General features: G+C 35.7%; 1 protein-coding gene across 1 annotated transcript in view; it reads left to right on the top strand.

Annotated features, from left to right (window-relative positions):
* The window catches only part of LOC150081755 (S-adenosylmethionine synthase-like), a 395138-nt gene that overhangs the window by 197359 nt on the left and 173018 nt on the right, over window positions 1-24761 (top strand). Inside the window, 2 exon segments of the mRNA XM_090378855.1 lie at window positions 4724-4867; window positions 10559-10777. Of these exon segments, the coding sequence (XP_090234981.1) occupies window positions 4724-4867; window positions 10559-10777 (363 nt within the window).

Raw genomic sequence — 24761 nt, 5'->3', positions numbered from 1 at the left:
CCTCTGTATAAGGCAATGGTCAGGCCACGCCTTGAGTACTGCGTACAGGTCTGGAGGCCTCATTTTAGGAAGGATGTAGATTTACCTGAGCGTGTGCAGAGAAGGGCAACAAGATTGGTGAGGGGAATGAAGGGATCCTCTTACCAAGAGAGGCTTAAGTTCTGCAAATTGCAGTGGCTGGAGACTAGGCACCTGTGCGGTGATCTGATTGAGGTATATAAGGCCTTGAATGGATTGAGCACGCTGAATTCTGATGGGATCCTTCCACTTTTTCAGATTACAAACCTAAGGGGGCATAAATTCAAATTAAGAAAAGACAGATGTAGAATAGATGTGCGGAAATTTGCCTTTAGCCAGCGGGTGGTTAATTGCTGGAACGAACTTCCATCTGTCGTTGTGTGGAAGTTGATAGGTTGAATAAATTTAAGGAGGAACTGGACAGGCATTTGGAGGCAATTGTGTGTTTTTTTTTTTTTTTTTTTTTTGACTGATGCTGCATAAGCTCATACACTTGCTTTCTTGCATCACATGCCACTACTACTACATCAGTACTCTCATCTAAAGCAATCGATTACATTTCTACAGACTTTTAAGTCGTTATGTATTTGAGAAGAAATATTTCTTTCTAATTCTATTACTCGATCTTTAATAGTATTGCGACTTATTGGTAACTCATTTATACTCTTTATAATCAAGTCTTTTTCTTTAAAATCTGAAAACAGAGTAGCACTACATTCTAAAAATGCTTGTTTTACAAACTCTCCTGAAAGTGGTTTCCCATGGCGAGCAATGCAATGGGCTACTTGAAAACTAGCCACTATAATGTTATTTTTCGGAGTCAAAAAAGTTTTTAAAAACACTTGTTTGTGAATCATTCTGTTTTTTCTTTTATAAAAAATATTCTCTCCTTTCTTCGTCTGTTGAGAAACCGAGATTTGAATGCAACTTTTCAAAATGTATTTTTACATTGAATGTACGAGAGGCGACTTTTTCGTTACAAATAACACACAGAGTTGTTTTATTCTTTTCAATCACACCATATTTATCAAACCATTCTGTTTGATATTGTCTGGAGCTTGTACCGTTTAGTTTCCATTTTTTAACCACTGACATAATTCAGGGCTACGCCTGCAAAAAATATATATAAAATATATATTTTTATAACCTACATATATATTATATATGTAGATGCAATAATTTTAGATGAACTTTTATAAACGTAGGCCCACTTAATATACTTACATCGGTTATGTAGATGAGAAAATTTGACAATAGAAAAATTAAGTTATAATCAATTTATTATTAACACTTCTAGACGCGTACGTCAAGTCTGCCTCTTAGTCCAATACTGCGAGAGTGTGAGCTGGTAACTTTGTACTAGCCCGATACATCTCCGTTCTTCAATGCAACGACAAATCGTGCCAAGTTTATGTCACAATGTAATGAGTCACCCACACGTGTAGTTTAATACAATAGAACACTGTTTGCCGACGCACAACGTCCACATTCCACTCGGATTTTTGTTATTTTTTATTTATTTTTTTATAAATCTGACATTACATATTTATATTTTATAATTGTTTAATATTTTCGATTATCTTTTCTCTCTGTTATAATTAAAAAAAAGTAGGCCAATATTTCAATAAACGCGTGTGCGTGGAGGCTTTGTCACTTACAAAGCCTTCGTGGGTCAGATCTGACCCACGTGTCATAGGTTCGCCACCACAGGTCTATACAATGCCTTTTATTATAATGTATGTATGTGTTATGGTTTTTCGTATATGATATGTAACGTAAAATAAAATAAGAAAAGAATAAAAAACAAGCTATCGTACCTTTTAATTGTAATTAAAAACAGAGTTACAAAATAGAGATAAAGAAAATGATTACTAACATAATGTATGTACTGTACATACATATGTATTCAACTTTACTCGTCAATATCTCCATTGGAGTTCAATATTTTCCACATAAGTCACACTAGATGCAGATGAAAGGGCGTCTGATAATGAAGAAACAGCTGGATGTTACACTTTTTTAAAATATGTTTTTATAGAAGAATGCACAGTTAATTTCTTTTTTTCTTCAAAAAGTTTCTAAACTAATACTGTGTGTCTTTTATTACTACCGCTATCAGCACAACCACTGCTATTTTACTTTGGATCCATGGTCACTTAAATTTTTAAAAATATATTTTTAAGTCACCAAATGAAGAACTACACTTAACGGTGTCTATAAAACAACTGACTTATGTTTGTTGTTGTGCAATGCGAAAGATCGGTCGGGTGCATTTTTTGCTCTGTGTTTTTGCAGTGCTGCTATTATCTGTTTCAGGTACTTTGCGACTGGAAAAGAAATGGATGGGAAGCTTCCCTTTTCCAGACCATAAGCGAACCAACGGTTGACCGTCTAAGCTAACCTAGTCAAAGCAAATGATGATCCTGTTATATTATAATAGGGGAATCGCCGATTTCTTTCCTACAAGAAAACATTCTACTCGGCGTGGCATGTAAACCGTGTTTTTACTGGCTAGATTAGTTTTATTATCCAAGAACAGTTCAGGGTAATTATATAATAATTTTCTGATAATTGTAAAAAATACATTTATAAAAAAAAATGTTTATTTATTTAAACCTTACAATTATGTTCACTATTCGTTTGGCATTTTGTTTTGTAAGGAACTCTATCTATTGGTGACTTTAAGAAATTTTGAATGAATTGTGACGTTCGTTATAGCAAATGTTCCTAAACTGAGAATTGCCTGTATTTAAAGACTAAATGCACTAGGCATAATTCCATGTGGGTTTAAATTAACTATATAATTTTATGGGTTAACTGTGGTGTAGATACACCATAGTTAAACCCATAAAATTAAACTAACTACATATGTAGTGTAAAGGCATTATTTAATTATAACTTATTGTGTCTGCCTTCACGACTATGACAGTGCAATACCTGGTTTCTTGTGAAAGTAGCCACAATATGAGATATAATTAAAACGATGGCTTTACACTACATCCATATTTTAATTTTATGGATTAACTATGGTGTGTCTACACTGATATTATATACAGGGTGATTCACTATCAGTGCGACAAACTTGCCGGAGGTATAGGGGGGGGCACAGAGACGAATCGGAATCACATAGCATTGCAGGGTCTGAAATGCCTTCATCATGCAGTAGAGGACGTTGAACGGGAGGTCGTGTGAACAGCGATCCCACTGGAAGTCAGCATTTGTGAACCGGTTCCCGGGGCAGTAGGATGGATGAGTATTCAAACGTTGATCTGGCCGACATGCACCTCGCGTATGGAGCTGCGGACTGTAACGGGCACACCACTCTGCGCTTGTACCAGGAATGTTTCCTGCACAGGCGTGCTCCTCATCATACGATTTTTGCACGTGTGCACAGAAGGTGTGAGACTGGTTGTTTCACGAGAGGTACCATGAATCGAGAGCGAACAACGAGGACACCAGACAATGAGGAGAATGTCCTACGTCTTGCAGAAGGCAATCAGAGTATGAGTACTCGAGCGATAGGTCAACAATTGGGTATTTCCCAATCCACTGTATTGGAGGATACTGTCAACAAACCAGAGTTCATACCATCTGCAGTGCGTCCAATCATTGGAGCCTGCGGATTATCCACTGTGGTGGACTTTTGCTACTTGGTTTCTTCAACAGAAATGGTTTGCAAATGCTGACTTCCAGCGGGATCGCTGTTCACGCGACCTCCCGTTCAACGTCCTCTACCGCATGATGAAGGCATTTCTGACCCTGCAATGCTATGTGATTCCGATTCATCTTTGTGTCCCCTACATCTCCTGCAAGTTTGTCGCACTGGTAGTGAATCACTGTATATATATGTATAATTGATTTTGTCCATAAATGGGTAACGTAAGCCAGTATATTGCCAGTGGATTGATACTGACAGAATCTATACTAGTGATCATTGATCAGGTGGAAGGTTTCTAGATAAATTGAGTTGTGGTTAATTTATTTCTCCGTTACTTTAGAAAGAGCAGAAGCAAGTGCAATTGGAACATAATTCGATGGGATGGATTTGTCACCCTTTTTAGGAACTGGCTGGTATGAGCAAATTTCCAAGCAGAAGGAAAAACACTTTTGGAATAAGAAAGTGAAAAAAGATGACACAGAACAGGAGTAAGCTCAGGTGCACAGGTTTTGAGAACGAATTTTGAGTGTGAAATACCATCAGGATTTAGAGTTAGTATCAAAAGACCACAGGAGGCATTGAATGGTAGGCAGGCAGGCAGGCATTGAAAGCAAGTTTTCTGCTCTTAGCAATCATCTTAGAAGTGGTAATCAGGCATACTCTCTTCCAATAATTCCTACCATTCCTACTTGAATGGTAGGAAGTGATTTCCCAAGATCATTATTAATACACAAGTTAGAAGGAAAGTACTTTGCTTGCAGGTTAGCTTTATCTTTGGCTGAGGTTTTCTACTCTTAGCAGTCATCTTAGAAGTGGTAGTCAGACATGCGCTCGTCCAGTAATGGGGTTAAAATATTCATTGGAAGGGCACCTTGCTGACCCATGCTTTGCTTTGTGTGGATCATTAGTCATTCGATGGTGCAATGCCAGGCTCTGCTGTTATTGTAGAGACAGTGTCCAACCAAAAGCCACAGTTGGGAGTGTTTTTATTGCAAAGCCACTTTGGTGTATATAATTTTAATTCAATTCATTTTTTTTTTTTTTTAGGGACTAATGTTCGGTTATGCTACTGATGAAACAGATGAATGCATGCCTTTAACTGTAGTATTAGCTCATAGACTCAATGAAAAATTAGCTATTCTAAGAAGAGATGGTACTTTCTGGTGGGCAGGTCCAGACTCAAAATCCCAAGTAAGTTCATTGTAAGTTATGTTGTTTTCTGTTTATTTGCAAAGTTTAAAAAGGACAGTAGATAGTATTGATACAAAATATAATTAAAAGTATAACTAATGCATATTCTGCTATGATAGCAATTTTTGGTTATTATTTCTTATTTATCCTGCCTGTGAAAGGATACTGTAACAAAGTGTAGTTGTTGGAAGTTGAATAAATTCATAAAGCTCCATGGAGCGTGCAGTGCAGTGGATGGAATGGATACGGTTTACTGCTGATTCATTGGATAGTGTGGATCTTTTTGGTGCAAAGAAAGCTCAATTTGAAAAGGCCGAAACTTTATATCAAAATTTGAATTTACCTCAACAGAAAAGCCTTTTCTTGTAATCATCCTAAAAAAGGTTGCTTATTGCAGTGCCAAGCAAAAAGAAGGCAAAAGAACTCATGATCAGAGAGATTTATATTTCAATGCAATATAAATAAATTCTAGTTTGTGTGTATGCTTAATATATCTATTGGTGCTGTCAGCCCGTGTTTATTGTCCTTTATCTGCACACCGAGGCTATTAAAAAGAATTACTTTGTGAACCTCTTCTGGAAACTATAAAGGCCTTCAAAACAGTAAAGAGTTTTTTTCCAAGCAAAATTTCGGCTAGGAGAAAAATCTTGGTATTTGTGCATAGATGGAACACGTATGATGCTTGGCAACATAACTGGTTTTGATTCTTGACAACATAACTGTTTTTGATTCTTGGTAAAGAAAGAAGCTACACACATCATCTCCCATTGCTTTCTACATAATGACCTTTACTAAATGGTGTGTGAAAGAAGCTACACACATCATCATCTCCCATTGCTTTCTACATTAGCATCTTTACTAAATGGTGTTAAAAACACTGAAAAGATCTTGAAAGAAGTCTCATATGAGAATATAGTATTAAAAGCATGGTTTTGACTCGCCACTTTTTCAAGAGGATTTGCTAAGAAATTAGCATTAGCAGAGGCAATATGATGCAAGGAAGCATGTTTATACAGCTTCAGTAAAAAAAAAAAAACCTTCCCATTTCATCCATCCATTTGCTCCAAATGTTTGTCTAGTTCTGCCTTTAATTTATTTAAGCTGTCAACTTCTACAATGACAGATGGAAGTTTGTTCCAGCAATCAACCACACTCTGGCTAATGGCAAATTTCTGCACATCTGTTCTACAACTGTCTTTCCTCAATTTGAATTTATATCTCCCCAAGCAGTTAATCTGGGCAAGAGGAAGAATCCTATCAGCATTGAGCTTGCTCAAACCATTCAGGGCCTTATACACCTCATTCAGATCACCTTGCAGGTGCCTAGTCACCAGACACTGTAATTTGCAAATCTTAAGCCTTTCTTCGTAAGAGCGACCCTTTGTTATATTCACTAATCTGGTTGCCCTTATCTGTACTCGTTCCAGTAGCAGGACATCCTTCCTAAAATGAGGCCTCCAGACCTGTATACAGTACTCAAGGTGTGGCGTGACCATTGCCTTATACAAGGGGATAATCACCTCCTTATCCCTGCTAGAAAAATTCCTGTATATTATTGACAAGACACCATGAGCTACTCTTGCAGACCGTCTGCACTGCTCAGAAAACTTCATATCGGCCTGCACAATTACCCTAGATCCTTTTCATTCTCTACCACCCTGGGTGTCGTACCACACAGTTAATGTTACTCTGGTGTTACTGCTACCCGTATGCTGTACTTTACGTTTGTCAATGCCAAACTTCAGTTTTCACCTCTCAACACATCTGCTCAATGTTTCTAGATCCTCTTGCAGTAGCGTACTGTCATTAACAGCCATGCCTCCCTTCGTTTTGTCTGCAAACTTACAAATTAAGCCTGATATACCTTCATCAATATCATTAATAAGTACAAAAAACAACAGTGGATCCAACACTGAACCCTTGGGGACTCCATTAATAACATTAGTCCATGATGAGCAGTGTCCATTGATTACCACCCTCTGCCTTCTCCCACTCAACCATCCCTTTATCCATAGTAGCATTTTGCCCTTAATGCCATACTGCTTCAATTTTACAGTATTCCATGTGCAACAGTATCAAAAGCTTTCCTAAGATTCAAGTATACGATATCAAAATTATTTTTTGCATATAGTTCATTCATGTCCACATCATAGTATCCAATCAGTTTGGTCAGACAAGACTTTCCCTCAACAAACCCATGCTGTGTCCGAACTATAACTGAAGTGTTGTCCAGATGATACTGCAGCACTTCTTTAACCAGTGCCTCCATTAATGTCCCCGGAACACAAGTTAAACTAACAGGTCTGTAATTACTTGTCATCCTTTGATCCTCCTTTGTAGATTGGGTTCATATTTACACATCTCCAGGCCATGGATACCTCCCCGAGTCCAAGGAAGCTCTCATAATTATGGTTAAGGCTTTCCTTACATCCATTGCTGCCTCCTTTAATATAACTGGATAGATCCCATCCACCTTTTTTATGTTTATCTTCAACAATTTCTCCTCTACTTTGCTTTCAGTTATTAAAATATAATTTAACTCGCTACCACAGTTTAATACATCTCTGTTATTCCCCTCCTTGAATATCTCCTCATGTGTAAATGCAGATGCAAAATACTCATTCAGTTTGTTAGCTACATGAGCAGGATTATCAACAGTTAAACCATCAATACCAACTGGAGCAATTTGATTCATCCCTTTCCAACTAGAGTTTACATAAGTAAAGAACTCTGTACTGTTTTTCCTTTTCATCCTTTGACAAAGATTTCTCGTGATCTGCCCTTGCCTTCCTAAACTCCTTTGTGACTTGATCACAGACCATCTTATATTTCCATAGGCTTCTGTGTCGCCTTTTAATTTATATGTATCCCATGCATTTTTCTTCCCTGCCACATGTCTCATTAGTTCATCTGACCTCCATTTAGGTTTAAACCTTGAACAATAGTTCTTAGTTGGTATGAAAAGCCTAGTAGCTTCTAAGATTAGTTATTTGAATGCTCCACATTTCGAATTTGCTGCTGGTAACATCATCAGTTGATCTCACTGTATAGACTTTAAAAAATGTCTCAAAAGAAAAAAACCCTTCCCTTTACCCCTGATGGTAGTTACCTCTTTGAGTAAATCCCACATCAGCAAACAGTAATCACTGCCACCTAGTGGTTCCTTTATTTGCAAATTCTTAATGCATGAAGAGTCAGTACTGATAATCAGATCAAGAGTATTACTCCCTCTAGTTGTCTCCCGAACATGCTGCTGTAGAAAAGAATCATCCAATAAATTCACAAAAGCCTTGCTAGTGTATGAATGACCAACCCACACATTCCAGTCAATATCTGGGAAAAAAATCCCTCATTACAAGACAATCTAATTTACTGGCCCCTCTGTTTCTCTGTACAGCTGTTCATTATACTCATCAGAGTCATTAGGCCTATAGTACACTCCTACTCTCAATTTTGCTTTCCCAGTTCTTATATCACACCAAACTGACTCAACACTGCACTGTCCACCCATGTCAACTGGATGCACTTCCTTAGATTTTTGTGTTTCTTAACTAATAGCATAACCCCTCCTCCCTTCCTATCCTTTACACATTGTACTCCCCAAATTCCAATTCTGCATTCCTTATATCTTTATGACACCATGTATCTGATATCCAAAAAATATCTGCCTTTGATGTTTTGACCAGCACCTCTAATTCATCAAATTTATTTACTACTCCTAGCACCGGTGTACATGCACCTGTCCTTATTCTTATCTACTCTAACATAACCCGTGTATTTACTTGTTCCGCAATGACTCCCAGTAGTCTCTGAAATCCCTGGCACCTTGTTTTCCAGGCTGCTGCTCATTCCAGTGGCGCCTCCGTAGCTAAGTGGGCAGGAGCAGCAGTGCGTAGCACACGACATGATAGGCTAAGAAGAATGTAACAACTGAACATGTAGTAAACCAGGAGATCTGCCCTTCCCCCTTCCCTACTCACTTTACATGCCAAGCACTCTCCTATCTCCACAAAGTGATCAATATAATTAATATTTTGTGAAGCTTGATGAAGAGTGGATTACAGAACTTTTTTTTTTTTTTTTTTTTTAGGTAGGGGAAACTGAATAATAATTTTAAAAATAAACTGAAAACAAAATGTACATTAAACTTATTTCTTACCAATGGGATATTCATTGCAAAACATATTGGTCACTGTCATATCTTTGGGCATTTCTAATTTGAATTTTGATGTCAGCAATAGGCCAACACTGAGACAGTCAGTTATAGCTGACCATATTCAAAGATCAGCTTATTCTGATCTACATGAAGACTGGCAAGATTGAATATTTGCCTCTGACAGTGAAAGTCAGCCACATGGGAAGCTGTTTTTTTATTCAGAATGATGAGTAAAACTATGCTGGCCTTCATATTCAGTGCTATATGAAGAACAGTGACAATGTCATCCTGCTTCTCACCAGTTAAGCCTGAATAGTAAACAATGATTAATTGAGAGCGCAATGCTGTGGTTCTTGATTGGTTATCATCAACAGCATGCATCGCTAAAACTGCTCTCATGTCTCAGTGTTAGTTTAGTTGGTTAGTTACTAACACACTAAGCAAACCGTAATACAGGGAGATATTGTTAGATTAATACTGTAAAAAATGATAATAAGATGATACTTGAGCTGGCAGAGATACATTGGAATGAAAGGCTGACAAAATGGATACATGTTGTTAGATACAAACAAATTAATCACAGTAATGCAAGTTCCTGTATGACCATTACAAACCTGATTAAATGTAAATCTATCTGATGTTACTGTTTATTGAAAAAGGTGACAACTACCCTTACAGTTGTTTGGAAAGTATTGCCCTTTCAGAGTACAGGTGGTAGAGACTGGCAAATTGGCAAAATAAAATGGTTTTATTCTCTAATATAATACTCAAAATTTGTAATCATAAAAGTTAACAATTAAAAATATCACTTAATTTTGTGTAAAATATTCATTTTTTTAATACTGTAAAACTATACTATGTGGCCAATATAAATTTATAAAGTAAATTATATAAATTTAATCATGATCAGCAAATAATAACTTCTAAAATATTAGTTAACCATTTACTCTGCAAAAGTCATGCAAAAACACTAGACATGTGCTGTGTTAAATTAAAAAGTTCTCAAAAAAAATAAAATAAAATTTGATAATAAAAATATAGTGCAAAATAACAGTAAAGTGTGAATTACTGCATTTTAAAAATAATGTAATATGCTATTTTTATAATGATTTGTAAAATTTAAGAACTACGAAGTAGGCATAACCAGTTTATCCAGCTAACGTTTGAACTTCCCCATGGTAGTAATTCATTTCAGCAATCAGCAGCACATAATTATATCATATAATGATTGTTTGTGGGTCTCGCATAACTTTACATTACTCAAACACATAGGTATTTTAGTAATGTAAAGTACAGCCCTCAAATCATTTAAACACTCCAAAACATCATTTGTTACCGGGCATCCATTAGCATCATCTAGTTAGAATCTGTCATCATCTAGCAACTGATTTTACTGATAAGAATATAAACTGATAATAAAATAATTTCAATCTTACATAATGATGTAAATATTTCAGTTCAAGTGCATATGTTTTTGTGCAATTGATATTGGTAAAAATCATTTCTAAATACACAATGCTTTTACTTTCATTTAGGTAACATGTGAATACTATTTCCATCATGGTGCTGCAGTACCTGTTCGTGTTCACACAGTTGTTGTTTCAACACAACACTCTGATAAAATATCTCTTGATAATGTGCGCCGTGAAATAATGGAGAGGGTCATCAAAGCAGTCATTCCAACCAAATACCTTGATAAAAAAACTATAATTCATATTAATCCATGTGGGAAATTTGTCATGGGTGGACCTATAGTAAGTATCTTGAATATCCTCTCCACACTTAGAGAAGTGTAGCATTCGACAAGAAATTTTTTTATTATTGTTATTATAATTATTATCATCATTATTTGAAGTTGAATGTTAATCTTTTAAGTAATTCTCTAAAAACGTTTCATGAACCTTTCTATGCATTGTTTGTTTCAAGTTAATTTTTATAATTTAGGTATTATTTTGATGGATGTGTTATGCCTCTGACAGTGAAGAATCATGCTATAGAAGTATACATAGTTTCTCAAAAGTGTGAATCGGGGGTGGGTAAGCTTCGCTCAACTTCAGGCCACACACACGCATACACTTGCCTAAAAGTTTGGGATCATATTTCATTTTTCCTAATTTTCAAGGATTTTATTAAAATAACACCAACTCGTTTACCAATTTTTATTAAAATATTTTCTATTATGTATAAAAATCAAAAAACTTAATTCAAGAAGTTTCTAGAATATTGGAGAACATTCCAGAAAGGTTTAGAAAGATTCCTGAATGTGGTAGAACATAGATAATTCTAGAAGATTGTAGGTGATTCTAGAATGTTATGCAATAATGTAAATTCAGGAGTAAGAGCTGTACTTAATAAATCAACCAGAGAAACTCCCGTGTGTACATCGCATGTAAAACTTTGTTTTAAACAAACAAGTTTTATTAAGGTCTGAAAACCTTAATAAACCAGAAAATCGAAAGAAATGGTTGGCTTGGTCTAAGAGCCATCAACTTTGATCAATCAAAGAGCGTAAAAACATACTGTGGACATATGAATCCAATTTTCAAATTTTTGGATCTAAGCATAGAAAAGATAGAAATCCTTTTATGTGAAATGATCAATTGGGGGGGGGGGATATGCCACTTTGTTTAATTCCTACAGGCAAACACAGTGGTGTTTCCATCATGATCTGATCTATGGATTGCTTCGGTTTTTCTGGAGTGAGTGAGATCTTCAAAATTAAAGGATTTAAGAAAAGAAGGCTATAAGAGATTCTTGAACATAGTGCAGTATCTACTTGACTTCGAATTTGGGGAGAAAATGATGCAGAGCACAACTCTAAACTGTGCAGGTACTTTCTAGCAACTAAACAAGGGGTGGTATTTCAAATTATGGTGTGGCCACCCCAGTTGCCTTATAGAGTTTCTATTTTATACAAATCATCTAGACTGTGAAGTTTGCCAAACTTCCCAAAATTTATGGGAACCTTGCAGATTACTTAGAATAATGTTAGCCAACACACTATTATAAAATTAATCACCAGAATGCAACGTCTGTGTAAGGCAGTGAAAATATCTTGTAAAGGATATTTTGATGAAAAACTAGTATAATTGTTAATATGAATCATTTCAGTATTTTTTGCTGTAAGTTTTTCATTGCTTAATAAAAAAAAAAATCTTAAAAAATATTTTGTTTACATTAAACCTTCTTACATTGTCATGCTGTGATTCCAAACTTTTAGGGAAGGAGTTTGTGTAAAATGTTGAGGTGTATGTAAAGTGTACCTATAAAGGTTTGAGTGGCGCCTCCGTAGCCAGGTGGGAAGGAGCAGCAGTGCGTAGCATACGCTTCTTGATTAGACTGGGGTTCGAGCCCGTCACCACCAAATACGGAGGATGCGGAAAGGTCAGTGAATGACCACCGCATATCCCGGAGCAATATGGCCTTAGTTGCTAATGCTCCTAAAAACCAAATAACAATAACAATATAAAGGTTTGAAAACAATATCTGCATGAAAATGATTATCCAAATGAAACTAAAGACTACTTGATACTCAGTTTTCTTAAAAATAATACTAAAATATCTAAATAATATACAAAATTACTCAGTTGGTATTGCTCTGATCACTTAAGTTTCTGTAGCACCACCAAGAAGCAAAAGCGTTTCCCAAACTGTTTTCTGCAGAACGCCAGTGTTCCGTGAGATGTGAACAAGTGTTCCGTTCAAAATCGTAATTAATAAATACAAAAATAATAATGAAATAAATAAATTTTGCATATTTGTAGCGTACACCACTTTTGTATCATTATAATTGTCACATTTTTTTCAGTTATTAATATACTGGCATAGACTAATAATCAAATAGATTGCGGAACACTTTATTTTGCAGGCTTTGCATAGAGAAGTATGCATAGAGGTAATGACACCTATGAAAAAGAAGCAATGCAGTGATATAATATGCCATTCGTATGCAATTTAGCCTGGAGTGCACGGGTTGAGGGAGAGGGGAAAGCGAACCAATATCATAACTAAACTCACTTCCTTGTATAAATTTTTTTTGCTAATTATCAGTTTCAAAATATTATTATTATTAAAATAAATGACCATGGATTTGTGGTTAAAAAAAGGAACTTTAAAACGAGAAGCAAGTGCTTCTGGTAGTGCAACTGTGATCGATGAAAACAAACACAATATTGTCACACTTCAAAGTGAGGATGAACAATCACAGCCTTTTGATCTCCAAAATGAAGAAAACAGGAACCAACTAATAAAAGACCAAAATGAAAGTATGATGACAGTTATTTGAATTTTGGCTTTACAAGTATTGGAAATAAATTATTATTATTATTATTATTATTATTATTAAATCCGTTTATTAATGTAGCAAGTGTTTGCTTTCATCCCTTATACACAGCTGACCGGCCAGAAGGGTGTACAAAAATGCAAGAATTACAATTATTTAAACAAATGCATATGTTTACAATGTTATTTACAAAATGCAGTTATTTACACTGCTTGCTTTCGGAGTATTTCACAAGGTCTGTTGCCAATGAATTGAAAAGGTTCACTGCATTGTTTGAGAAGAAATTCTTCAGACAGCACAGGTTGGACAGTATAGAGTGCAATGGTAGGTAGGGGGTTATCATTACTGGGGCATCAATTACGCCAGTCAGCATACTCTTCAGGGAGTGATATTTAAGTTGGTGTATAAAACAGCCCTGAAGATAGTGAATGCATTGCACGTGACCCTGTTCTTACAGCACATTACCCAGTAAAGATGCTCCTGATGCACAGTGTTTCCTATTTAATAAAATATTAGCAAACAGTTCTTTGGCTTCCGCTAAACTTGTGTTTCTTAAGTTTTCTGTAAATATATTGAGATGAAAAGTGTTCCATAACTGAAAAAGTTTGGGAAACACTGCTCTAAAAGAATGGGTTCTCGTAGCTGTTCTTTAAATTTACAATGAAAAAAAATCCATCTCTTTTACCCAGTCATAACCTTTTCTTCATCTCACCATCATAGTTACCAACAGAGAGTTTCTACATCTTTTTTTTTTTTTTTTTTTTTTTTCCTCCAACAAATGACAAAACTTTAAAAAATTGAGAATTTCTCCTCATTAGTATTAGTAGAGGCATATGATACAAGAAAGCAAGCTTATATAGCATCAGCCAAAAAAAAAAAAAATTCCCATTTCACCCATCCATTCAATCCAAATGTTTGTCTAATTCTGCCTTGAACTTAAGTTGTTGACCTCCACTACAACAGATGGAAATCTGTTCCAACTATCAGTGATCAGCTGGCTAAAGGCAAATTTCCGTACATCTATTCTATAATTGTCTTTCCTCAATTTGAATTTGTCCCCTCACGTGAATAATCTGAGCAAGAGGAAGAATCCCATCAGCATTGAGCTTACTCAAACCATTTGAGGCCTTATACACCTCAATTAGATAATTGAGGTGTATAAGGTGCCTAGTCTCCAGAAGCTGCAATTTGCAGAACTTAAGCCTTTCTTGGTAACAGCAACACTTTGTTCCACTCACCAATCTCGTTGCCCTTCTCTGTACTCATTCCAACAGCTCTACATTTTTCCTAAAATGAACCTGGGGGCCTCATTTTAGGAAAATACTGTATATTATGTATACAGTACTCAAGGTGTGGCGTGACCATTGACTTATGCAATGGGACCCTGCTAGCAAAATTCCTGTATATCATTGCAGCCTGTCTGCACTGCTCAGAAAGCTTCATATCTGATTGCACAATTACCCCCAGGACCTTTTCATTCTCCACTACCCTTGAGTGTAGTACCACCCAGTTGATCCATTAATCTGGGGTTACTGCTACCCATATGCAGTACTTTACATTTGTCAATGTTAAACTTCATTTGCCACCTCTCAGCCCATCTGCTCAACTTTACCAAATCCTGTTGCAGTAGCATACTATCACTACTGTCATTAACAACCCTGCCAACCTTCGTATTGTCTGCAAACTTATACATTAACTCTGATACACCTTCATCAGTATCATTGATAAATACCGAAAACAACAATGGTCCAGCATCGAACCCTGGGGGACTCCACTAATAACATTAGTCCACGAAGCAAAGCGCCCATTGATTACCACTCTCTGTCTTCTCCCACTCAACCAAACTGGATGCAAAAATTAATTTTTGCATCCAGTTCCTTTGTGACCACATCATAGTTTCCAATCAGATTTGTCAGACAAGGCTTCCCCTTAACAAATCGATGCTGTGTCTGAACTATAACTATAAATATATAAACAGTCTATATTGTTAATGGATTGGCTGTAAGATGTGCTATCATAACCTTGCACAATAGAGATACTGGGTATTAACACTGTTCTCTGTTATGTATGGTCATTCCATTGTATTTGTATACTGTAAACATGATTAACAATGTCCTTTTTCAGTGAGATGCCAAAGAATTGTGTTGTGAAATTTCAGAAGACATAATCAAAGATTTTCAGGTATCGTAAAATCTGGAAAAGGTAACACATCTTTTTTTTTTTAAATATGGTTTTTTCAATTTAAAGTAGCAGGAAATGATATAAGTAGACATCTGCAAACAGGTAATGAAAGAAGTGCTAAATTTTTATTTGCATATTTTGCCATAGATACAATCTTTTTCTTTGTGCAGGTGTATTGTTCTTAAATATATTTCCTGATAGTGAAATAGCAAAAAAAATAATAATAAAAATTGTTGTGAAGGAACAAAAACAACGGGCATTGTTAAATTGCATAGATAGGAAAAGAAGTTGCGATGACTCTGCAAAATGACCCATTTTTGATTGCTTCAGATATTGAAATGATTCCAAGCTATATATCATGTGGCCTTTTATAAAAGAAAAATCATCATATTGAAAGCAGCATATTCTGTGCTGCATTGGAAAATGGCAACATTAAACATCTTTTTTTGACTAACTTGAAAGCAAGTAGGATTCTTTCAAAAAATTGTGTGGTACTTAGTGCTGATAATGTGACTGTTATGGTGGGTCTAAAATATGAGTGAAAAGGATCCTAAAAGAAGCTATTGACCACTTGGTGTTAATAGGCTGTCCCTGTCATCCTATTAATTAGGGTACTGAAAAAGCATATGCATGCCTTCCTGTAGAAGTGAATGAACACTTGGTGCAAATATACTTCTATCTAGAAATAAGTGCTAAAAGGAAAGATAGATTTAAACAAATTTAAGTGATGCATTTTGGCGAATTAAAAAAGATTTTTAAAGGTGTACAAGTACAGCAAGCGATCACTAGTGAGTGGCACTGACTTGTTTTTAAATTGAATTCATTGTCCAGAACTTGAAAGAATCAAATTACTTCAGAGAAAGTAATTTCTGAATTGCAAACTTAGAAGGGAACAGGTATTCTGCGTGTTATCAGACACTCAGTCTAAAACACTGATAGATATCTTTCTTTCTTTCTAATATCTTTCTATTACAGAAGATTTAGGAGAAGTCTGGTTGGCCTGCCTCCCTAAAATCCACTCATACACACCTTCTCGATGGTAAGCCCTGTTACGCCACTTAGGTGGCAACAAACATGTAGAGTGGTTCTCTTCAAGACGCCTGGTCAGCGTGAAGAGGAAAAGACCAAACCCTCCAGCATATGACAGCACGATGAAACAAATGGCCCTCAGTCCCCAGCGGCTTTCACTTCCCCTCTTACAGCAGCAAGAGGATCAGAGTGGAAGCAGAGGGTGCTAAGAATCTCTGGGTACGACCAGGCTGCCATGCACGGAAACTGAATGTGGCCTGTTACAACGTAAAATCGCTCATCGGTGAAGACAGGATATTATAGCTGGAAAAGTAACTAGAAAATGTGATTTGGAATATCATCGGTTTGGCTGAAACAAGAAGAAACGAATCACTTATAATTTTACCAAGTGGAAATCTGCCCTACACCAATGGAAACAGTGAAAGGAGCAAAGGTGGAGTTTGGTTTCTGGTCCATAAAGATATAAAAAACAACATTTTGGAATTCAAAAGTACATCACCAAGTGTGTCAAGGCTAATACTCAAGATTTCTAAGAGGTATAAACTAAAGGTTATAATGATTTATTCACCAACATCGAGCTATGATGAAGAAGAGGTTGAAGAAATGTACACCGAAATTGAGAGTCTTCTAAATGAGCAGAAAACCCCCTATACTGTTATTACCTTAGCGTAGTAGTGTAGAAAACCCACTACACTACTATGCTAAGGTTGGAAAAAGACAAAACAATGCAGAAAGGGGAATTATAGGAAATTTTGGAACTGGTGAAAGACTTGTGGAATTTGCAGAATCTCCAGGATTGTCAGTAACGAACACTTTTTTCAAGAAAATAAAAGTGGTAGATGACTTTCATCAACCGGTGAAATACCACCACTTTGCTTATTGGAGGCTTGAAGTGGTGAAACCCATGTTTAGTCTCTAGAGCAAAGTTTCCGGCATCCCCTTGCCCCATACTTCTCCTTCAACCAATGCACGGTACTAAGTACTATAGGTTTTGATATCTTTCGTGTTTGGGGTTTTCATTAAAAAAAAAAAAAAGAACAGAAAGTGGACATGGAAGAGTCCAAGTGGATTAACAACTAATGAAATCGACTTCATCCTCACTAACAGAAGATATATCGTGAATGAAGTTACCGTCCTTAATAAGGTAAATGTTGGAAGTGATCACAGAATGGTAGGATGCACACTTGATATAGGAAAGGAAAAAACTGACTTGAGTAAATAATACGAAGGTTTTTGAGGTAACAGAAGAGGTGAAAAAATAGTATGTACTGGAACTAGGGCTTGCTAACCGGTTTTATAAACCGGTTAAATCCGGTTTTCATATTGAGTTGTTAAAACCGAAACCGAGCTTCTAAAACCGGATTCGAATATTTTTTTAGTTAGCCCTCAAATATAGTTTTTTGTTACGCACATTTTCTTTTGTTTGTTCGTTTATCTGGATCGTTCAACTGCTTTATGTTTTAAACATGTTTTTTATTTTATGTTTCGGTACGAATCTCATGGGCAAGTGGCCCAAATCTAGGAGGGGTACCTTTTATCTTCCCACCTGTATCTTTTGAAACTTGCCTTGTTTAGACTCTTCATTCAGTGCTTGTGGGAGTGATGCATAGTATTGTGCCTTTGTTATCTTCAATATTTTTATTTAAAATTGTCGGTGATATAAATTCCTACTAATTAATATTTATTACTCTTAATAAGATGAAATCAAATGTATGGAATTATTTTGCTCGAAAAAGCAAAGATGAAAACAGTGTTCGAAATGTCAGAAGATAATGAAGTCGTCTGGAGGATCTACATCATCTCTGATGTTGCATTTAAAGAAAATGCATCAGATTGACATTAAACAAGATAACAGTGAACCTTACTTAAAAATGGTAAGAACATTAGAAAACTTTATCGTTAAAAAATCTATGGAAGAAGAGATTTCAAAATTAGCTGCTTTAGATGGATTTTCTTTTAATTCAATTATCAAGAGTGAGTTTGTACAATCAAGCCTTCACCTTCAGAGAAATAAATAAGATAAATTACCACCAGCCTCAGTGAATGGAATTAAAAATATGGTTCTGAATTATCATAAAACTAAGAAAGAAGAACTCATTCAGCATTTCAAAAATTCATTGGTTTTGGGTGCACGATATTCATTGACTCTAGACGAATATACGTCTATTCAAAATAAAAGGTATATGAATATAAATGTGCATTCAAAAGACAATCATTGGTCGTTAGGTCTTATTGAGTTTAATGGTTCACTTGATAGCAGAAGAACTGAGCAAATTGTGAATGGACACTTGGAAGGAATTTGGTTAAAACTTGGATGAGGATATTGTTGCCTGCACCACCGATGGAGCAGCAATGATGATTAAGTTTGGCAAGAAAATTATGCCTAATCATCAACAATGTATAGCCCATTGTCTACATCTGTCAGTTATAGATGTACTTTATGAAAAAGCAATCAATTATGGTGCGACAGTCTCTGAGTCTCCCAAAGACAACGAAGAAAATGAAAATAATGAAGAAAGTAGTGATGATGAAAAAAGACAGCAAGGCATGCTTTATCAAACCGACTTTACCGATGAGCTCATTTATTTCTTCAATCCAATGGCCAGTATTGCACAAACTATTAACATATTGTTAATAGTTTGTGCAAATAGTTTGTGTTAATAGTTTTTGCAAGCTTTTTCAAAAATCGCCTACCAAAAATGACATACAGTATAACAAAATTTTGTTAAAGCAAAATTTAATGGAAAAGAAAATAAACTTATATTAGATTGCAAGACTAGATGGGATAGCACATTCTATATGATTGAGAGATTTTTGAAATTGAAAAATTGCATTCCAAATGCTCTATGTGCAGTACTGTCAACTGAAGCTGTATCTGACGATGACTGGAAAACACTTGAATTGCTATGTGAAACTTTGCGACCAGTTGAAATGATTCTGAAGGCTATAACCTCAGAAGATACAGACTTACTTAAAGCAGAGTCTTCAATAGAATTTCTGCTTGCTAAGCTTGATACAGCAGAAACCCCATTCGCCTTAAAGTTTCACCAAAGCCTTTTGCAGCAGCGTTACAATGGTAAGACGAAATTGCTGAACTGTGGCTTTGCTGAGCTATCTACACAACCCCAAAAAGTTTAGGAAAGAAGATTAAGGTTCAAGAACTTTTGATTTTCCAAGTAAGCAAGTTTTGAAAAAGCATGCTGAAGAGATTTCTCAGAGATTATTTGCAAAACATTCCGAAGGAGTCTTAGCGTTGAATGAAGAAACTGAAAATAAACGAACTGTTCTTTTAGAAGAAAACAAAGACTCGTCTAGTTCCGATGTTGGAGATACACTCATGCAAGAGTATGATAGTGTAATAAAGAGATTAACTGAAGAGCCTTCAAAATATCCGAGTGAATTGGAAATCAGCAAAGAATTTAAAATTTGAGGCAACTAGCAGTAGAAGTGAAAAGCTGGATAAAGTTAATAGAGCACTGCTGACCATTAAACCAACAAGTGTCCAATCTGAGAGAGTGTTTTCGATCACTGGTCTCTTTAACACAAAAATAAGATCGTCTATCAGGAAAAATGCTTAATATACTGTTTTTTAAAGGACCATTTTCAGAAAAAAGCTGAGCAATAAATAGTAAAGTAATTTCCCCAAGCTGTTTATTTTTATTTATTTAGTATTATTATAGGGCTTATTATTTTTTTGTATAATCTTAAGCTGGTTACCTTTTTGGAGCATTTTAATTTTTTTATTTTTTTTTACTATAAGAGGTGATAGATTTTGTTTAAAAGATTTGATTACGATTTGTACAATCTACCCAAGATAAAATAAATACTTGTGTTATAAGCTTTTAATTGTTTTCCCTAAGTCTGAGAAAATCGGTTTTAAGAATAAACTTTTCGGTTAAACTCGGTTTTGAAATTTCTCGGTTTTATGCAAGTCCTAATTGGAACGTAAGAACAAGTTTGCAGCTTCTGCAGACTGCTCAGGACCAAGATATCGATGAGGAATATTACAACTTTCTGAAAGTGATAAAGCCCAAGATAGGGAAAAAGAAATCCAAGAAGAAAAAATTAATCAAGAAACACTTGTTATGGTGAACCGAAGGCGACAAATGAACAACAAAATAAACACTGACAAGGAGAAAATTGAGTATACTGAGTTATGCAAAGCCATTAGAAAGAGACTCAGAGAGGAGATAAGAAGATTTAACACGAGAAAAGTAGAACAAGCATTAAGGGAAAACAAAGGACTTAAATCAGCAGCCATGAGCAGTAATACAGAAAGACTACTGAAACTGAAGAATAGCGATGGTGTAGTTATAAATAGCAGAGAAGGCATAATTCAAATAGCAGAAGCTTACTATAGAGAATTATACAAGGAGCGAGGGGATGATGCCAGCAGTGGAGAAGGTGGATCGCAAATTAGCAACACATACAACATACCTGATATTCTTCCTGATTAAGTAGAACATGCATTGAAGAAAAATGAAGAATCAGAAAGCCCCGGAGGAAGATGAAGTTACTGTAGAGTTGTTGAAATTGGGAGGAAGAGAGATAACACAAAAACTGGCAAGGCTCTTCACAAAATGCATTAGAAAACGTGTGACACCTAAGCAGTGGAATAATGCAATCATAGTTTTGCTGCATAAGAAAGGAGATAAATTGGAAATTATAGACCAATTAGCTTGTTATCCCACATCTACAAGTTGTTCACAAGGGTCATTACAGTCAGTCCTCGTATAACACTTGTTTACTTTACACAAATTCGATCATACACGATTTATAAATAGGGGAACAATATCTTATATAACACAAATCGAATTCGCTTATGCACGATTCGCCTTTGTGTTTACAAGAAATGGCAGTGAAACGCAACACGATAGGAATGAAGAGAAGATTTTGAAAATGTATTTATGTTTTTTATTTCAGTGAAGGGGAAACACACTTTATCATAATAACGTAAAAACCAACACAATTCCAGCTATCGGTATAATCGCAAATGCAATTAGATAGAGTTTACTACCAGTTTATAACAGATTCTACTAGCAGAAATGCAACTGGAAATTGTTTTTATTGTTTTATGGTAGTAACCCCTAGAAATGTGCTTTAGAAAAATGTGAGGTGTTAATAGTGTATCTCTGCCTTTACGGTGTTGTTTATTCAGTTCCTACACGCGCACAGCTTTTTGTTTGTGTATGAAGCGTGCCTCCTCGTTTTGTAATTGTGCTTTATTCTCTAAAAATGAGTAAAATACTTAAAAGGTGTAAAAAGGAAGCATCCTGGTGTAGACACTGCAGATTCAGAGAGAAAAAGAAAAGCAGTATCGATAAACGGAGGCGGACTGGGTCAAATTCTTACCCTGGAAAATTTATAGTGGCCTCATACTAGTGTTTATGGCCAGTCCGCCTCTGTTGATAGAGAAAAAATATGAAATTGTGAAACGCTTTGAGCGAAATGAAAGGCCATGTGATATTGCATGTGCTACAGGCCTAAATGAGGCAACGCCGAGAATTACAAAGAATTTAGAGAAAATAAAAACAACTTTCATATCAGGAACCAAAGTGTAATTAAAATCCATTAGATTAAGACACAAAGAATTGGAAGAGATGGAATGGCTGTTATCTGTTTGGATAGAAAATCAAACGAAAAACAAGTTTGCTTATGATAGAAGCAAAAGCATTAGCAATATTTTATTACGTAATAGTCGTAATAAAATACGTAAGTATTTTATTACGACTAAAATAAATAATCGTAATAAAATACGTAAGTATTTTATTACGATTATTTATTGTGTTTGGTAATGTTTTGGTTACAAATGTGTGTTCAATCTTTGGTGGTCGGCACCTAACCCTATTTTTCCCGCCTTCATAGCCAGGTGGGCAGGAACAGCAGTGCGTAGCACACGCTTCTTGATTAGACCGGGGTTCAAGCCCGTGACCACCAAATACGGAGGATGTGGAAAGGTCAGGGAATGACCACCACATATCCCCGGAGCAATATGGTCTCAGTTGCTAATGCTCCTAAAAAAAAAAAAAAAAAAACCCCAAACTCCTATTTTTCCCATAGGGCTTGTTGTTTATATTGCATGATTTTGCATTGCACGAGAGTTTCTAGGAACACAACTATCGTGCTATACGAGGACTGACTGTACTAACAGATTAGAAAGAATACTTGATGAGAATCAACCGAAAGAGCAAGCTGGCTTTAGGACAGGATTTTCAACTATGGATCACATTCAAGTAATATCACAGCTAATGGAGAAAGCAAATAAATATAAAACACCATTATGCCTGGCATTTGTGGATTATGAAAAGGCATTTGACTCCATACAGCATAAGGCAATGTTTCGGGCACTGGAAAGACAAGGCATAGATACCCCATATATTATGATTTTGAAAAAAATATATGAGAGTGCTACCTCCTTTATTAGACTAGACAAAGACAGTAGCAAATTTAAAATCAAGAAAGGAGTTCGACAAGGAGACACAATATCTCTAAAGTTGTTTACTACTGCCTTTGAAAAAGCTTTCAGAAGATTAGACTGGTCGCAGAAAGGAGTCAATGTGAATGGAGAGTACCTAAACCATTTACGATTTTCAGATGACATTGTAGTCATAAGCCACGATTCCAAAGAATTAGAGGAAAATCTTAATTAGTTATGCAGAGTTAATAAGGATTTTGGACTAAAGATGAATATGGCTAAAACAAAAGTAAATGATTAACAAGTGTGCCACAGAAAGGGACATAATGATTGAAGGAGCAGTAATTGAAAAGGTGGAGTCATATACTTATCTGGGACGAGTTATTAGCTGTAATAATGATAAATGGCTGGAAGACAAGAGAAGAATAAATTTTGCCTGGATTCAGGAAATATAGTCACATACTGTAAAGCAATATCCCATTTTGTCTGAAACATAAAATAATGAACCAATGTATACTCTCCACCATTACTTATGGAAGTGAAACTTGGGCACTCACCAAAAGAATGGAAGAGCTGAGAACTACACAGTGAAGAATGGAAAGAATTATATTGGGAATAAGACTGTTAGATAAGAACAGAAACACATGGATTAGGTAGCAAACTTAAATAAAGGACATTCTTATCAAAACTAAAGAACTAAAATTGTCTTGGGCAGGACACAGCTCGAAGACATGATGACAGATGGGCTAATAAAATAACAGAATGGTATCCAAGAGGAGCTAGAAGAAAACCTGGAAGACAACGGCAGAGATGGATAGATGAAATTCATAAGTTTGTGGGTAGAAATGGATGGCCATTGCACAAATCAGAAGGAACTGGAAAGTTGCTGGAGAGGCCTTCATCCTGCAGTGGATTGAAAATGGCTGATGATGATGATGATGATGTGCAAGTACAGCAAGCGATCACTGGTGAGTGGCACTGACTTGTTTTTAAATTGAATTTATAGTTCAGAACTTGAAAGAATCAAATTACTTCAGAGAAATGAATTTCTAAATTGCAAACTTTTAGTAAAAGCATTCCTGAACAGACCAAGAAGGCTGAGGCACGTTATCCTCAATTATGCGGAAAGTGTTCCTGTTTCTCTCTTTTGCTTAAATAAAGCAGTTTTCTAGATTGATCATAGCTCTTCAATCCAACCCATCACATCCACATATACTGAGGTCTTTGCTCCAAGATATGCTGCAGAATGTTATGTGAAAATTTATTTTGCGAACAATTTTCATATTTCCGGTTTAATTTTGGAAGTTTACTTATAGCAGACTAACCTAGTAAGATGATTCTAACTTAGTCATAGGCATTTCTAATGTCAAGGTCATGATGAGATAACACAACCAGAGAAGACTCTGGTCTTTACCTAAGTTGGTAAGTACTTTGTGGGTGGATGGGACTATGTAGTGTTATGTAGTGCACAACTTCTCATTGGAAAATAATTTTTTTATAAATGCTGCAGTGCATCATTTTCAAATTTGAATGAAATTTTTTTTTTGTGGACAAGATTTCAGTACTTAGTATCATTAACGAAAAAGAAATAATGTTTAGCAGCATCATTTCTCTCATCAGTGTGACAACCTTCCAGATGCTGTTGTGAAAGAAGAAAGATTAATGTGCAGTGGACCTTGAATGGACAAGTGTACAAGGAAGCTTGAAATATAACAAATTATTCCAAGTCATGCATGGAATTTTAACAGTTCCTCATAGCAGTGCTGAGTGTATCGGAATATTCAGTCAGGTTAGAAAGATAAAAACTGTTAGACCTCTTTCTAGTAAATCT

Source organism: Mastigoproctus giganteus, chromosome 8, assembly GCF_048544385.1.
Source record: "Mastigoproctus giganteus isolate SK-2022 chromosome 8, ASM4854438v1, whole genome shotgun sequence".
Taxonomy (NCBI): domain Eukaryota; kingdom Metazoa; phylum Arthropoda; class Arachnida; order Uropygi; family Thelyphonidae; genus Mastigoproctus; species Mastigoproctus giganteus.
This window is presented reverse-complemented; position numbering and strand designations above follow the sequence as displayed.